Raw genomic sequence first — 16,327 nt, forward strand, 5'->3', positions numbered from 1 at the left:
ATCATAACTACAAAAAATGCCCTAATATTCAGGATAGAAAAAGCCCAGGACAGGCACAGAGGTTATAGAAGAGGGAAGGAATTATTTTCTCCTCTAGGGAGAAGAGAACAGTCAGAGAGGCTTCGTGGAGGATGGGAAGGGGAACGACAAATGGCTTGATTTTCAGAGGATGTAAAAAAAAAAAGGAAGAGAGCTGCAGGGCTAGGTCAAGAAAGGCCCTGGTGCCAGTTCCAGGGGCTTGGCATTTCCCAGGCAGGAGATGGGAACCATGGAGGGCTTTTTAAGTCGAGGAAGAAATGGCCAGCTCACAGGAAATCATTGCTCTCTGGATCTCTCGGTCTGAATGTCCCGGGTTACTCTAACAGAACAGCCAAGCTTCTGAAGCCTTGATGCCAACACCAACCCTGGGTTTCTCCCCCAGAGGGAGGTGGTCAAGGGAAGGAAGGGAGAAAGGAGGAGAAGCAGAGGCAGCACACTCTCCCCTCACCTGGCAGCGATGGTGGCCACGTTCTCCATCCAGGCCATGATCTGGCCCCCGAATGTATTGCCCTGGTGATTGGCGTGGGGGGGCAGGACCAGCTCCACACTCTCCACTCGGGTCTTCTCAGCGGGCACCATGTCACTGCAGTCTCTGCTCTCCAGATCTGACCAAGGAGGGGCGGGCGGCGGGGGGAGGTGAGGAGTTTCCCAAGGGCAGACCCTCCCCATGCGCAGCCCGGAACCCACCACCACCACTCCACCCCACCCAGATGCTTTTATGTACTCAGCACCAAGTGAGCTGGACCTGGATAAGGAATGGGAGGAAAGCGGGGGAGAGCGATGAGGCTGGCACAGAGCAGAGGACGGAACAGCAGCGTTGAGACAAGACACACCTGGGTTTGAACCCCAGCTCCCCCCCACACAGGCTGTATGATTTGGGGCAAGTCAAGTAACCTCAATTTCTTCCCCTGTCAAGGGCAGATGTCAAACCCAACCCAATAGGACTGTGAAGATGAAATGTGATCAGAGTTCTAAAGTGCACGGTGCAAACTCAGGAGGCACGCTGAGTTCTTCCCTCCCTCTGCCCTGACATGCCCTTTCCCTCAGAGGCAATGGGACTAGGACATCCTCATAGGAGAGGCGGGGCCCTGGGGGGTCAAGGAAGCACATGGTGTCATGCCCCACCCAACTCAAAGAGGTGCCCCCTGCGCCTTTCATCTCCCCGGGAGAAGACCTTGTCAGGGAGGGCACATCAAAGAGGTGACATTGTGCTTGGCTTGAGGGCTGCTCAGAGATGCCATAGGCAGGGAGCAGGGGCGGTGGAAGGCCTGAGCCAAGGTCTGGAGGCAGGACAGCAGGGCAGTCACGAGGAGCAACCGGGCCTTGGCTTAGCTGGAGCTGAGGGCAAGTAAGGGACAGCACCAGATGAGGCTGAGCGGTCAGCCTGGCCTGGATGCCAGGCTGGGGCATTTGGACTGACCTTTGGGCAGAGGGCTGTCAGGACAGGAGGGACTTAGGAGGGCTGCAGTGGGATGGATGGCTCCAGAAGCCTCGAGGGAGGTAGGAAGGCCTGGGTCTGCCCAGCCACAGCCCCCAGGCCCAACATAAATAGGGCATTTCAGTGGAGTTAGCTAGTTCCATCTGCTCCCTCCCCACTCTGGACAGCTGAACTACCTTTGACTTGTCCTAAAATTGCCTTCTTTAGGTTTTAAGGAAGACCCTACCTCCTAATGTTCCGGGGATCAGTGAGCAAATCCGAGGTACCCCCTCTGGGCCTTTGCCCAACCTGTGTCCTCTGTCAGGAAAACCTTTCTTCATCTCTCCATCTGTCAAAATCCTACCAGTGCACAGTAGTTCTGTGTGTGTTGTTGGTATAGAACAAGCTCCAAGACGCACTTTTAAGGGGAAAGAAGCAAGATACAGAACAATGTATACTGTATGTTCCCTTTTGGGTAAAAGTGGGGCACTAAATAATATGTTATGTACTTAAACATGCAGGAAATATTTCTAAAAAGATGCCCCAAAATGAGGAACAGTAGGTGCCGGGGGCGGGGGCTGCCTTTGGGGTAGGAGTATTGCTTTTTATTCTATCTATATCTCTATGCCTATACCTAAACCTACACCTACACCTGTATCTGTCTGTCTATCTAGCTAGCTAGCTAGCTAGCTACATGCTTTAAAAAAAAATCCTAGAGTCTTCAAGGCCAAGCTTGATACTACCTTCCCAAATACTTTAAATCCTAGAGACCCAAATGAATTTTGTGAATGTCAAAGTGTTTTCCATATGTCTTAATTCCATCCTCATGGCTGCTGGGAGCTGGGCGAGAGGCCCAAACAGCCCCTTTTCCTTGCAGGAGACCTTGAGGCAAGAGGGCCAGCCACGCCTGAGGCCGCCAGCGGATGGACATCCCAAGGAGACTCCCTTCGTCCCTCTGCCCAGTGGGGCCCAGGGCAGAGGGGAGCACGCAGGACGCCAGGTGCCCTCCCCATCCCCAGCCGCTCACCGTCCTGAATGGCACAGTTGGCCAGGAGGTCCTTGATGGTGTCTGCGTAGACCAGCCGCAAGCGCCGGCGCTCAGCCGCCACACTGTGCTCAGTCTTCTCCTCCTCTGTCCTCGGCGTGGTCTGCTTCAGCTTCACCTGCGGGCAGGTGTGGGGTGGGAGATGCTCAGGACAGGTTCCCTGAAATAGCACCAGGGCCTGTCCCCCCAGCCACCATCTCACGCCTGGGGCTGCTGGATGGTTAAAAGTTTGTCCCCTATTTGTCCCCTTTTTGTCCCCATTTTCCTGTCTCCATGTGGTCTGATATATCATGTTCATCCTCCAAACGTCCCCAGTCCCCCTTCTTGGGCAAAGGCACAGAGGATGAGCAGAGGGGTCACAGCACTACCTGAAAGGGAATGAGACCTGAATAATCCTCATGTGACATGCATAGGAAGACATGGGAAAAGGGGGGGCAACTGGAGTCAAATCAGAGTGGGGGTGGCCCTTACTCTGGGGGCCCCTACCTTCACTCCTCTACCAACTGCTAGGTTTACCTCCCCGGTCCAAGCCTGTCATGATAGGCACCCAGGTGGCCCAGTAGCACCTAGCAACCAGGTGTAGCCACCTACCTTGGAGAGCTCCCGGTGGGCCACAAAGGTGGCTAAGGCCTTGCATACGCTCCACTGCTTCTCAGAGCACAGGTCCTCGGAGACCACCTGGATGCCCACCTGGAGAGGAAGAGTAGGTGGAGAAGTAAGGAGGGAAGAAATAGAGCTCACCAACCTGAGGCCCCACCGCCCAGTGCGACAGGAAGTCCCACCCCAGGCCTGGCCTCTGCAATTTCTATATCACTCATCCAGTCTAGGAGGCTAGAGACTTGGAGGAGGTTCTAATTCTGCCCGTGGCTCCCTGAGAAACTTTGGGCAAGCCACTTTCCTCTGGGCATCAGTTTCCTCGTCTGTAAAGGAGGGATGATCATACCCACCCTCACAGGACTACTGAGAGGATTAAAATGAGACCATGTCTAGTAAAGGGCTTAAAGTGATTAAAGTATTGGCTAAATTGAAAGGACAGACATGTGGGGAGTGTCTGAGGGGTATCTGGGCATTTGGGGCTGCCCAGAGGCACAGTCAGGACTCTGTTCTCCCAGCCTCGGTGGCCCTCAGTAACCACTGGCCCATCAGGGTAAAGTGACCTGGGTCTGACATCCATGGGTGGGAAATAGAGTCCCTAACAGAGCCCTGTGCATTACCAACGAGTCCTTCAACAAACCTGCAGCATAGGAATCATGCTCCCATTTCAAAGATGAGGAGACAGAGACTGTTGAAAGTAAGCTAAAGGACTTAAGCCTAGTGCTCTCCGTGCTGCAGCCCCGCAGCCTCAGGCAGGGCTCAGGCACCGTGGCTGTCTTTCCTGCATTTTTTCAACCACCTGACTGTTGCAGAGAGGATCTGAGGCTAGGTGTGAAGACCCAGGAGGCTGGAAGTCAAGTCCTATATTGGGAGCTATGTGGCTTGGTGACATGGAACAAGTCCCTTCCCCTCCCTGGGCCTCAGTTTTCCCTTCTGTGTTATGGGGTGTTGGACAGGAAGATCCTTAGGATCCTTCCAGCCCTGCCTGCTGGTTCAGAACTCTGCTGCCTCAACCAGGGCTCTGCAAGTGTGGGTGTGCCTGGGCTGTGGACTGAGAATGGAGAGGAAATAGAAAACTCGCCCAATACCCACTCACCCCCAGGCAGTGCCCGCCCCACACACACCTCCATGCTGGAGTTGAAAGCCCGGTTCACCTTGGCCTTGATATTCACCACTTGTCCAACACTGGGAGAGAAAAGCAGGAGGTGAGCCTTCCAGAGGGGACGGAGAGAGGGAGCAGGGGCCCCAGATACTTGCGGGCCTCTGCTGAGGGGAACTGGCAGGAGAATGTCATGGCTTACAGAGTACAACCACGTCTGCAGTGTCAACTGAGTCCTCAAAGCAAGCCGGCAACATAGTGTTAGCACCCCTTTTACAGTAGGGGCAGCTGAGAGTGAGAGAAGTGGCATGATTTCATTCATCTGCTCCCTCTCTTCTGCTCCCCCTTGTCCAATGAATGCTTGAACTTGTTTTTGTGCTCGACTCAATGGTACCTTCCTCACGGAGCCCTCCCCAACCTCCTGTAGCCCCAGAAGTTTCACCCTCCTAGCACTTCTTCCAGCAGATTGGCCTCTGTGTCCCTTACAATCCTTAAGCTCCACTGGGGCAAAGATCACCACTGACTCTTCAAGGCCTAGCACAGGGCAGTGCCTCCATAAATAGTGGCCTACTGACTTACTGCATTCCACAGTTATTGAATGCCTACTAAGTGCAAGGGGCTATTAGCAGAGGGTGGGAAGGAAAATGAAAATGCTTAAAGGTTGCCTACTATGTGCCAAGCACTATGTACTACCTCATTTGAGCCTCCAAACAAGCGTGGCAAGGAGGTCTAGGAGGAATCTGAGCATCAGAGGGGGTAAGCTGCTTGCCCAAGGTCACCCAGCTAAAAAGTGACAGAGCCAGGATTCTAGACTGATTCTGCTGACTGCACTGGCCCTGCTCTTTCCAGCTGCAGCCTGTCCTGCTGGAAGGATACCCATCTCCACATGCACAACTAGAATCCCTGGCGGAGCCACCTATCCTGCCCTGTTCTGACTTGTTCATTTTTTTCAGCTGTTCTAACCGTCATGTAAGGGACTGTCATTTTTAGTGACATGTGGAGGGATGAAGTGTCATGATGTCTGCACCTTACTTTCAAATGGTTTAGCAAAAAAGAGAGAGAGAGAAGTATATGTATGTATTTATCCATACATAGATAAAGCAAATTGAGCAAAATGTCCATTACTGAATCTCAATGATGGTAATCGTCGTACTATTCAACTTTTCTAGAATTTTGCAAATTTTCATGATAAAAAAATTAAATTAAAGCTTCCATGATCCTCAAAATAAAAGTAAACATTTATTTTAGAAAATAAACGTTTAGAAAATAAATGGTTACCTTTATTTTCTGTAATATTATAAAAAAAAAAAGAAAGAAAGAAATTTGTGACTCTCCCCACCCCCCTACCAGTCCTCCTCTCTAGCTTCCCCAAAAGCTAAGCAGACACCCATCTGGACTCTGGAGCTCCTCTTCCTTCCTGACTGTCCATCCCACAGCTCAGGCTGAAACTGGCTCCTTCCCCAAGGTCACTTCCCAGCCTCCTTGGGGGCCCCCTCAAGCCCCTAGCTCCCCAGCACCCCTCCATATCACAGAGAAGCAGCTCCCATAAACAAATCTGACCACTGTTCAAGCTCTTCCCCAGGATCAATTTAACTCTCAGGGGACAAAGGAACATGTCACATGATGCCATGGTGATGCCCACAGCAAAATCCAGATGATGGAGTACTCTAGAGAGCAAATGGCCATGTTTCCTTAACAAATAAATTTCAAGGAAAAAGGAGGGGGTGGCAAGGGAGAAAGGCAGATGGTGGGGAGAGAGTATAGGGGGACGTATAGCATCTATAGTTAAAAAAAGAAAAACCTTAAGAAACATAGGAACCGATTGTAACCTTATTTACATTTTGACTTAAACAACAAAAACTGTGACGCGAAACAAAATAGAAACAACTTCATGAGATGGTGTGGCTGTTTGATGTTTGTGAGAATTATTGCTACTTTTGTTTCGGTGTGATAATGGCCCTGGGGTTAAGTTTAAAAAGAGTTCTAATCCCTTAGAGATATTTTGAAATATTTTTAAATTGCAAAAGTATAAACAAACGAAAAACCTTCCCCGCCTTTCCTGGCCACCAACCACTCTCCAGGCCCCTTCCCAGCTTGTCTTCCTACCCAGGATCCTCTCCAGCTTTCCCTTCCACCCACACCCTCCTCTGCCCAGACTCACCTCCACTCTTCTGGGCTCTGCAACAGGTCCATCCATCACGCATGCATTCCCCTGCCAGCCCTCTCTATCCCTAGCTCCTCTGAGTGCCAAAAACTGTGTTGGCAGCAGAGACCCAGAGCTGGCCCGGAACAGCTCTGTGGTTCTTTAAAGTGTCACCACATACAGTGCTGACAGTACTGGAGCCAGTTCAAACACCTCCTCTAGGAAGGTGGGGGAATCCCCCCTTGACTATCTTCTGTGGAACTACACCCACCCCTAGACACAAAGGAAACGTAGTCCACTGGTTAAGAACAAGGGCTGTGGGGCCAGACTGCCTGCCTGGTAGTATATCCTGGGTCCTCCACTGGCTATACGACCTTAAGCAAGTTACTTCACTGTCATGTGCCTCAGTTTCCTCACCTGTAAAATGAGGCTACTAATTGCCAGGACCTACTAGTGTTGTTCTGAGGATTAAGTAACTTAAAGTATTAAAAAGGCATTCAAATAATGCATCAATATTGGTTCAGTAATTGTGACAACGGTACCATATGAATATAAGATGTTAATAGAGGATTTGGATGTGGGGTACATGGGAACTCTCTGTACTATCTACAACTTTTTTGTAAATCAAAAACTGAGTCATTATAAAAGATATTAGGAAAAGTATTACAATGCACACATATATCAGAGATCATTATTAGCCTGGCACTTACTCCTACTAATTGGAATTATGTTCCTCATCTGCCTCTCTGCAGAAGGGCAGCTGCTGGCATACAGAGACTCTGTGGACCACAGACCCAGCATGGGCCCTGGTCTAGAATATGTGCAAGGAGTGACGACGGACTGAATAAATGAATACAGGACTGGCCACACTTCTTCCTTGACTGCAACGCTCTGGGCACCCAGTAAGTCCTGAGGAAGCCCTTGCACTTGATGCCCGAGGCATGAATGGCAAGTCTAGGAGCAGGCCCAGAGGCAGGAGCAATGTATGCAGCCCCTGCAGTGCTGGGCTGAGGGCTTAGCGTGCTCCTTGGGTCCCAGCAAAGCTCTGTGAAGACAAAGCTCAACACAGTGTAATGAAGAGCTTTCTAACCAGTACAGATATTAAAAAAAAAAAAAAAATCCTCTAGGAAGTAGTGAGCTCCTCATCCCTGAAAGTATGTGAGCAGAGATTAAATGGCCCAAGCTTCTGGCTCAGGCTTTGCTAAGGCACCTTATCTAGGGACCTCCCTACAATCTAGTGACCCACAGAGAATGTCCTAGCTCAAAAAGGCATTCATGGATTGAATGTAATCCATTCCATGTTGCAGATAAGAAAACTGAGGCCCAGAGAAAGAGACTGGCTTTCCCCAAGTCACTCAGCACCCCGTGACGCTGCCTCAGCAACATCTAACTCCAAACCTGAAGCAACTTCCTTGGCACCACCCTAACCAAGAGAACCCATCCCACAGCACCCAGCAGCAGGCCAGCTCCCAGCCCCCCGCTGTCCCAGAGACCCTGCAGAGGGATCATTGCTCCCCAGGAGGCTTCTCTTGCTCCATCTGCAAAGGCCCTTGGTCAGTCATGTCAGGTTCCAGGCAGGAGACAGGAAAGGGGGCCTGAGCTCATGGTGGGGAGCCCGGAAGGACAGAGAGACAGCAGGGGCCACTTACCTAATCGTGTGCTCAAAATAGATATCGTCCATGGAGGCCGTGACGCAGGGACAGCCAGCATGCCTCTCCGCTGGCATCAGAGGAAGAAAGCCATGCGTTAGCAGCCTCCCATGTCACGCAGGCCTCTGAGCAAATGTCAGAGACCCTGAGCTAAGGCCATGCCTTCTCACCCGCACCCCCACCCTTCTTTACTTTTCTTCTCCACGGTTACTACAGTTACACTATACCTCTGAGTTTTGTCTGTCTAGTGTCTCTCCCTTCTATTCAACTGCAAGTTACTTGAGGACAAGGATTTTTGCCTGCTTGTTCACTGCCATGTCCCAGTCCCCAAACAGTGGCTGGCACACAGCAGACAACAAGTAGCTGCTGAATGGATGAATGATCACACCTTGCTGTTCTACTTCCTGACCTAGAGCGGCTGCACCTCTGCCCACCTTCACCCACCTTTGTTTGCTTGCCTGAGTCATTCTTACCCTCAGGACTCTGCTCCCATGCCTTAGTCCCTCTAGAATCCCTTTTCTGCCCCCAGGGCTGGGTCAGTGTCTCTGGTTTGTTCTCCCACTGCCCCAATTTCACCTCCCTTTCCCAGTCCCCATAAAGTAGTGTTGGGGGACAGCTGGGTCACCTGTCTGACCCTGCCCCAAGACTATGAGCTCCCTGTGAGTTGGAGAATACTGGGACACCAAAAGGAATGAAAAAAGTTCAATTCAGCTCCACTGAATTCAGCTCAGTGTAGCGAGCTCTTTATGGCAGGCAGCATGACCTTGGCTCACAGCGCCCTCCAGCCAGTCCTGGAGCAGCCACATTTAAGGCCACGCTGTGTCAGAGCAGGGACCTAAGAGCACTCAGAGCTGGGGGGTTTGAGGGAGAGGGTGAGCCAGAGCTGAGCGTCAAGAATGCATTTCAGGCAAGTGGACCAGCATGAGCAAAGGCAGGGATGAGGGACATGTGTGGCACTCATGGGGACAGTGACTATCTCAGAAAATCAAGGCCTCTCCTCTGAGCATGTGGGCCAGTGGATGGAGGATGGCTATGCCAAGTGCAGGCTCACCGGACAGGCAGGCCGTGGTATCAATCCACTTGAGCAGCTGCCCCACGCTCAGCTCGGCACGCTGGTTGGTGTGGCAGGGCAGCACCACCTGGCTCATCTGCACCTCTGTGGGATTCCGGTACCCTTCACTGTCTGCCATGGCACTGTTGTCCTCTGCACGTGAGGCCGACTTCCGGGACTGGCGGTTGGAGAACACAGAGGCAAAGCCCTGGGAAACAGGTGGGAACAGAGAGGTCAGCTCAGGGCAGAGTCCCCTGAGTCTGCTTATCTGTGATACCTGAAGGCCAGAGGGAGAGGACCCCAACTCCAGGAGTGGTCACTACCCTCCAGCCCATAGCTCAGATCCCAGGGGGCAATCTGGGTGTCACTTACACCCAGCTTCCTGTAAGCCAAGGACTCCAGTGTTAACATGACCTTGGACCCAAAGGAGGGGGACAGTAGAGAAGAATCGTGCAGAGTATTCAGTCCTCCTTGCTTCGGTTTGTGAACCATCTTTTTAAAGGTTTGCCTCGGCTTGACCTTCATTCTTGAAAGATTCCCCTCTGTACACAGGGAGGCCTAGTAAGCCCTCAAGCCGTCAAACCTGGGGATTTGTTCCCAACAGTGTTTCAAGAAGCAGCTCCTATTTCATCCCCCAAGGGTCCCTTCCTCTTCATATGACACCTCTATTGGGTGCTCATTTGTCTTTAGCACTTAGCCCTACTGACTGGGAGGGCTCTGGGCAGTCACTGAGCAGCTGTGAGAACCCGGCCAGGGTTGCAGCAGCTGCCAGCTGGAGAACGAGCTGAGAAAATCCTCAAACTCATGAATCAGAGGTAGAGTTTCTGCCCAGGGCCCAGCTTCTCTCAGTCCCCAGGCAGAAGAAGTGGTGAGTGCCCAGCAGTCCCTTAGATGGGGTGGGCTGCGGAAGGGGGCGTCAACCTGCCATCCCCTCTCTCTGGCCCACTCTCCCTAATTAGACTGTGGACAGAGCTGCATACTTCTGCATGTATGAGAAAAACGACAGGAGGAGCAAGCACACGAGTTCCAATTCTCATGGCCATTGCCAATTGTGGTGACGACAACGGTTGCCACCAACATTTGTATAGAACTTATTAAGTATCAAATACTCTTGTAAGCACTTTACATATACTAATTCAGTTTTATCCACACAATAAACCCCCAAGGTAGGTTCATTATTATCCCCATTTTACAGTTGAGGAAACTGAGGTCCAAATAAGTGGCAAAGCCCAGCTGTGACCCCAGAGGTCTGGCTGCAGGCTGTAGTCCTACCCACCACACTGCACTACCTGCAGGGCCTCCTGCGAACGAGATGAGAAGGCCAGGGCCCTGGGCCTGAATTCAGCAGCAAAGAGTGACACAACACGATGCTGACCCTGCCACCACTGCAGATGGGGCAGTGACAGCTCAGGGCATTGACAGCTTTTGTACTGGGGGTCTGTACTGCTTGGATAATTCCCCCTATGAGGCTTCCATCGCTAATTCAACAAATTCAAAACACACCAAGTTGATTTGTTCAAGGTCACTGACCCCTAAGCGGCAGAACTAGGATTTGAACGAGGCCTTTCTGACCCAGAACAGCTTGTGGGTCCCCAAAAAGGCAATTCATTCCCACGAGCCCCTGGGTACCAGGTACAGTGCTGGGCACTGAGGGGAGAAAAAGGAAGATAGCTGTCCCAGGAGTTCTCAGCTTGGGTGGAGGCCTATGAGCTGCCAGGCTGCCAGGCTTGCAGGCTCTAGCAGGCATCTCACAGGCTGCGGTGGTCCAAGCAGCAGGACTGTAACCATGGTAACCACTGCCAAGGAATTTTTAGCCTGGTATGCACTGGGGGCCTGCATGGAGATGGATGTAGGGGGGCTGCCTTCTGTTTTGTTTTGTTTTTGTTTTTATTTGGGTGGCTGCCTTTCTGAGTGTGGGATACAGTAGAGGGATGAGGTAGGCAGACTGCATTCATCCACACTCTTCCCAAACCCCTCCCTCAGCCAGGGGTTCTGTACAGAACATTCCCGGAAGCCTCCCTGGAGAAAGCTTTGGAAATGAGGGAGGCAAGAAGCAGAGGGTAAGCGGGCAGAAGAAAGACAGCAGACCGTGTGGGGGTTCTGGGCAGTTCTGAGCACGCACACAAAATGTGCCTGCTTCACAGGCGTATTTTCACATCCACTGTCTCACTGGATCCTTATAGGAAGGCAGAGGGTGTTGACCCCATTTTACAGATGAGAAAACTGAGGCTGGAAAAAGCCCTAGACCAGCTATCAGGACACCTGAATTCCAATCCTCTCTGTAATAGTTCTCACCTGGTCAATCCCCACTCCCACCAGCCTCCTATTTCCTGTTTATGAAAAGGAGTCCCTATCTTTCCAATGGACTCTACCTGCCTGGAGGCAGGATCCTTGACTTATTCATTCATCATTCATTCACCGAGCACCACTTCTGTACTGACCCTGGGCCAAACACGGAGAATGCAAAGATAAAGAGGGCCAATCCCTTTGAGAAGTTCCTCCTCTAGTGCTCATGCCTAGAAGCACCTGACACACAGTAGGACCTCATCAAAGGTTTGTGGAAGGATGAACAGAGACAGATGTGAGTTCAAATCCTAGCTCTGTCCTTCAGGTGCTGTGTAATCCTAAGTAAGTCCCCTTTCCTCCTGAGCTTCCTCTATCACTCACAAGGTAGGCAGGGACATGCCAGCCCTGGTTCCAAGATTCTGGGGTCTAACCCTGCAGGACTCTGGCCCTCCCAGCTGAGATTTCCAGTGAGGAAGCTAAGGAGCCTTGTCACCCTGTCAGACAGGAAATACTGAGCTCCTTCAAGCAGGGCTGAGCTCCCACCCTCCCCACCCTCTGCGAGCTGAGGGACAAGCCTCACTGTGGTTTCCCCCAACTCTCCTCAAAGAGAGGAGTACATAGCCCCTAGGCTGGAGCACCAGCAGAGGGGACAGAGCAGCAATGGTGGCCTGGGACACAGCCTCTCAGACTCCAACTCCTTCTTTGGCTCCAAGGCAGTCTGCCCATGTCAAGCCAGGCTAGGCCTCCTTCTCATCCCAACGTGGGCAGACAGCCAGCCTGGGAGGCAGGGGCGTGTGCAGGCCAGGCAGGGTTTGGCCAATGGGGCCCCAGAGCCAGGTTGCTCCTCCCAGGGCCTGTCACGGGGAGAGCAAAGACTCTGGATGAAGTCAGGTTCTGGGGTAGTAACCAGACAGGCTGAGCCAAGGCAGCTGACAAAGAGGGCAGAGACTACTATGAAGGTGGAGAGGGCATGTGAGGATCAGAGAACTGCCCTCTCAGATGGCAGCCATGCCAGGCTCTGGCCCACAGCCACAGCAGCACTGGCCAGATTTGATAATCCCAGACTAGGCCTCAGCTGGCAACACCACGGGCTCTGTGTCCCTCCTTCTGGGCCAGCCACATCACAGACCTGCTGGTCAGAGCAGGAGAGGCCACTTCTCCCAATTCCTTCACAGCTGAGGCACATGGAGGAAAAGGCTGGTTCAGGGTCACACAGCTCAGGAACCCGGATGAGCATTCCTGGGCCAGGGCTCCTTCGAGGCAATTTGCCCACGTTACCACATTAACCAACTCCACCTGGATTTCCTCCCTCCCCAAGGAGCCCAGTCGCAGGGATCCAACCTCCTAAAGCTCTCAGTCTACCCCACCACCCTGACACACTCAGGCCCTCGCCCTGCAACTCGCTGGATTAGTTCCATAGTCTGTCCACAGCCCTCCAGTCTCTCCATCTCCTTTCAGCCTCCATGCAACACCAGAGGGATCTCTGCAAAAAGCAAATCCACCTACTCAGCAACCATAACACTATGTCCTGCCTGCCAGGGAGAGCAGGTCCAGTCCTTACAACTCCTCGCACCATGGGACTTTGTTCTGTCCCTCACAATGACACAGACCGGTCTGAAGAGCAAGCCTGACAGGCACCTCCCCTGCTCCAGACTCCTCGATGGCTCCCTACTGCTCTCCAGATCAAGGCCCTACTCTGTAGCTCCTGCAACGACGCGCAGCAGCTGCTCCCCCAGGTTGACCACATGTGGTTCCTCATTCAGAGCACTACTCTCATCCACCTTCATTCCTCTGCCGTGTGGGTGCTGCTCCTGCCTGGGATCCTGTTATCTGCCCTATCTCCTCCTCCTCCTTCGAGTTCCTCCATCCCTGTGTCTTCCCCAGGGAGAGTCAGGACCTCCTGGCCCCCGCAGCCTTGTCTCCATCACAGCACTGACCAAGTGATGCAGTCACTATTTTTTGGAGATGCTTCTCCCATGTGACAGGCATTCCCACAGGACAAGGACACATTCAGGCGTGGCACAGAGTAGGTGCCAAATAAACGCCTATGGAAGAGACTAATAGCAGGAGCCACCTTGGAGCTGAGACCTGAAGATGAGGAAGGGCTGAGGTGCAGAGAGGACGTGAAGGCAGCAGAAAGGGGAAGTGGAAATGGTGATGGCTCCAGTGATAGGAATGGCTGTGGCAGAGGGAAGCATGAGGTAAAGTACTGGGTACCTATGTGGGTGGAGACAGAGGGAAAGGGGCTGAGAAACCATGGAAGACTGCTAGAGAGGGGCATGGCCGACAGTGATCAGTTAGAAAAGGAGCCAAGCCTGCAGAGATACCACCAGGAACAGCAGGCCTAGAGCAGAGGGACCCACCAGCCCTGGCGGGAAGGAGCAGATTTGGGTGACCTCTCAAATAACCCATTAAACCCATGGCAGGCATGGGAAATTGGCCTGGCCCGGGGTTCAAATCCAATTCCACAGCTAACTTGTGGAAGCTACTACTCAAGCTACTCACACTCAACTTCTGTGGACCTCAGTTTCCTCATCTGTAAAAATGAGATTATAATACCTGCCTCCAGGGGTCAACCTGAGGATGAAATTAAATGAGATTCAATGTTTAAAGCTCCTAGCACATACCTGCCATATGGTTTACATTTGTTGAGCACTTACTGTTAGCATCATAAAGCTGAGATTAGACTTCCTACAGAACTATAGCTGGGAAAGACCCAAACATAATTCACACTGGACTTTGCATAGCCTTTTCTCACCCATATGTTCACCAGAGCCTCACGGGGAAGGGGCAAGACTGTTAGCCTGTTTAAAAGGTTCTGTGAGAATTCAAAATCCATCGACAGCGGAGCAGGGACTCAAGCCCGGGGTGGGAGACCGGAAAGCCTGTTCCTCCCACTCCCCCTGCTGCCTCAGGCAGGCCCAAGGGGCAGGGAAAAGCAACCTTTGGCCAAAGCTGAGGGCCCACAGCCAGGCCCCATGAAAGGCCTAGTTGTCTGAGCCAGACCACTCAGATTTGTTGGGGAGCTGCCTAAACGAATGCCCTGTCCCCACAAAGGTGGCTCCAGCCTCTTAGAGAGACCAGCATGACCTCCCTCTGGTTTCCCCACCAGCAAGGCAGGCATATTTGTCAACACCCTAAGCTCCTCTTCAGGTCTATTTACGACCTTCCTCCCACAAAAGGCTCTAAGGCAGCCTGCAAACACACAGGACACACATGCGCCAGGAGCCGAAATGCAAACAGAGCTAAGAAACCAAATAAGGGAGGAGTTATTAAGTTAGGAATCCAGTTGCACAGAGGTGCTGCCATAAAGAACTGCACTGGGTCTTGAGAGTCCCAGCAGACAAGGCATAAGAGGGTAGCAGTGGATCCCAAACTCAGCTAAAAAGAGGGAGCACTCGTCCATGAGGCCAGCCTGAGGGCTGAGAAAAGGACACCAGTGGACTGTTCCATAAGCTTCGGACTGTCATATAAAATCAGATCATATCTTCGTTCTAGAAGATAAATAATAGTCCCCAGTGCCCTATACAAACATCCTCATTTTACTTCTAGCTACAGGGTGTTTGGGCACTTTACATTTTACAAGATATTGGGGCAGAAAAGGTAAAGAACTAAACCAGTATATCTGTTCTATATGTCATTCATTTGGTTAACATTTATTGAACACCTAGTATGTCTCAAGTTCTATGCTAGGAGCTTTCAGATACATTATCTCAGTAATTCTCCTATCTACCCTGTATTATTCTACCCATTTTACTGATGAGCAAACCAAGGCTGAGAGCAGGTACATTGCTTCTGAGCATCTGGGAAGTGATAGAGTTTAAGACACTCCCAGATCCACAAGCCAAAGTCTACATTTATATCTCTATAGTACCTCCATAGGCCGTGGAGATGGAAAAATGGAAGAAATTCTTTCTGAGACTCAGAGAAGGGAAGCAAACTACCCCAAGTCACACAGCCAGTCAGTGACCGAGGAGAAAACAGAGGCCAGGGCCCTGAGTCTCTGTCCAGAGCCCACAGCCTGGTGCAGGCTGATTAGGCAATGGGCTTCCCCCTTCTGACAGCCAGCTCTTGGGCTCTCTTAGAATGGAGACAGTGGGTGGGAGGGCCTGCAGCCTTCTAATCCTGTAAAGTACACCAAATCTGGTGAGGAAGGCAGCTTGGAAACTCTGAGCTAAGGACAAGCCTTCTCCAGTCCAGACCCACCTCTCCTTTGGAAGAAGAGCTACATGGGGGCATGTTCAGTGGAGTGCCTTCCTGTAAAGCTCAGAAATAATGAAACTTTTATCAGCTCATCATCCCCAGGAGACCTTGGACAAGTTATGTTACCTCTCTATACCTCAGTTTCCTCGTCTGCCAAATGGGGATAATAAAAGACCCTGAGCTATAGTGAGGATTATACAAGAAAATGAACCCACTAGGATGGGTATAATCAAAATCATGGAAAATAAGTGCTGCTGAGGATGTGGAGAAAAAGGAACCCTCATATTGACTCATTATGTTATATACCTGAAACTAATATAATGTTGTATGCCAATTATACCTCAATGTAAAAAAATAAAATTTAATTTTTTAAAAAAGGAACCCTCATACATTGTTGGTGGGAATGTAAAATGCTTGAAAAATAGTTGAATGATTCCTCAAATAATTGAGCATAGAAATACCATATGACTCAGCAATTCCATGTACCCAAAAGAACTGGAAACAGGTACTCAAGTAGTACATGGACACACATGTTCATAGCAGCACTATTAACAATAGCCAAAAGGTAAAAACAGTGCAAATGTCCACCAACTGGTAAATAAATAAACATATTGCCATATATATATAACCTAGCCAGACCATCAGCTCTAATGCGTCTTTTGGAGCAAAAATTAATATAAGACCAGGTCATATTTTAATGTAATATAAGACCGGGTATAATATAATACAACATAATGTAATACCGGGTATAATAATAATAATAAATATAATAAATAATAAATAATAATAAATATAATAATA

General features: G+C 50.9%; 1 protein-coding gene across 2 annotated transcripts in view; it reads right to left on the reverse strand.

Moving 5' to 3' along the window:
• Nucleotides 1-16,327, reverse strand: part of ACOT11 (acyl-CoA thioesterase 11) — a 52,131-nt gene that overhangs the window by 14,061 nt on the left and 21,743 nt on the right. For both annotated transcript variants that reach the window (XM_081057955.1, XM_081057956.1), the window contains 6 exons: nt 9,038-9,245; nt 7,987-8,056; nt 4,220-4,280; nt 3,093-3,191; nt 2,484-2,619; nt 488-644 (listed from right to left, as the gene is read on the reverse strand). In XM_081057955.1, the coding sequence (XP_080914081.1) occupies nt 488-644; nt 2,484-2,619; nt 3,093-3,191; nt 4,220-4,280; nt 7,987-8,056; nt 9,038-9,245 (731 nt within the window). The remainder of the gene's footprint in view (nt 1-487; nt 645-2,483; nt 2,620-3,092; nt 3,192-4,219; nt 4,281-7,986; nt 8,057-9,037; nt 9,246-16,327) is intronic.

This window comes from Rhinolophus hipposideros (genome assembly GCF_964194185.1).
Source record: "Rhinolophus hipposideros genome assembly, chromosome: 8".
In the NCBI taxonomy this organism is placed as follows: Eukaryota; Metazoa; Chordata; class Mammalia; order Chiroptera; family Rhinolophidae; genus Rhinolophus; species Rhinolophus hipposideros.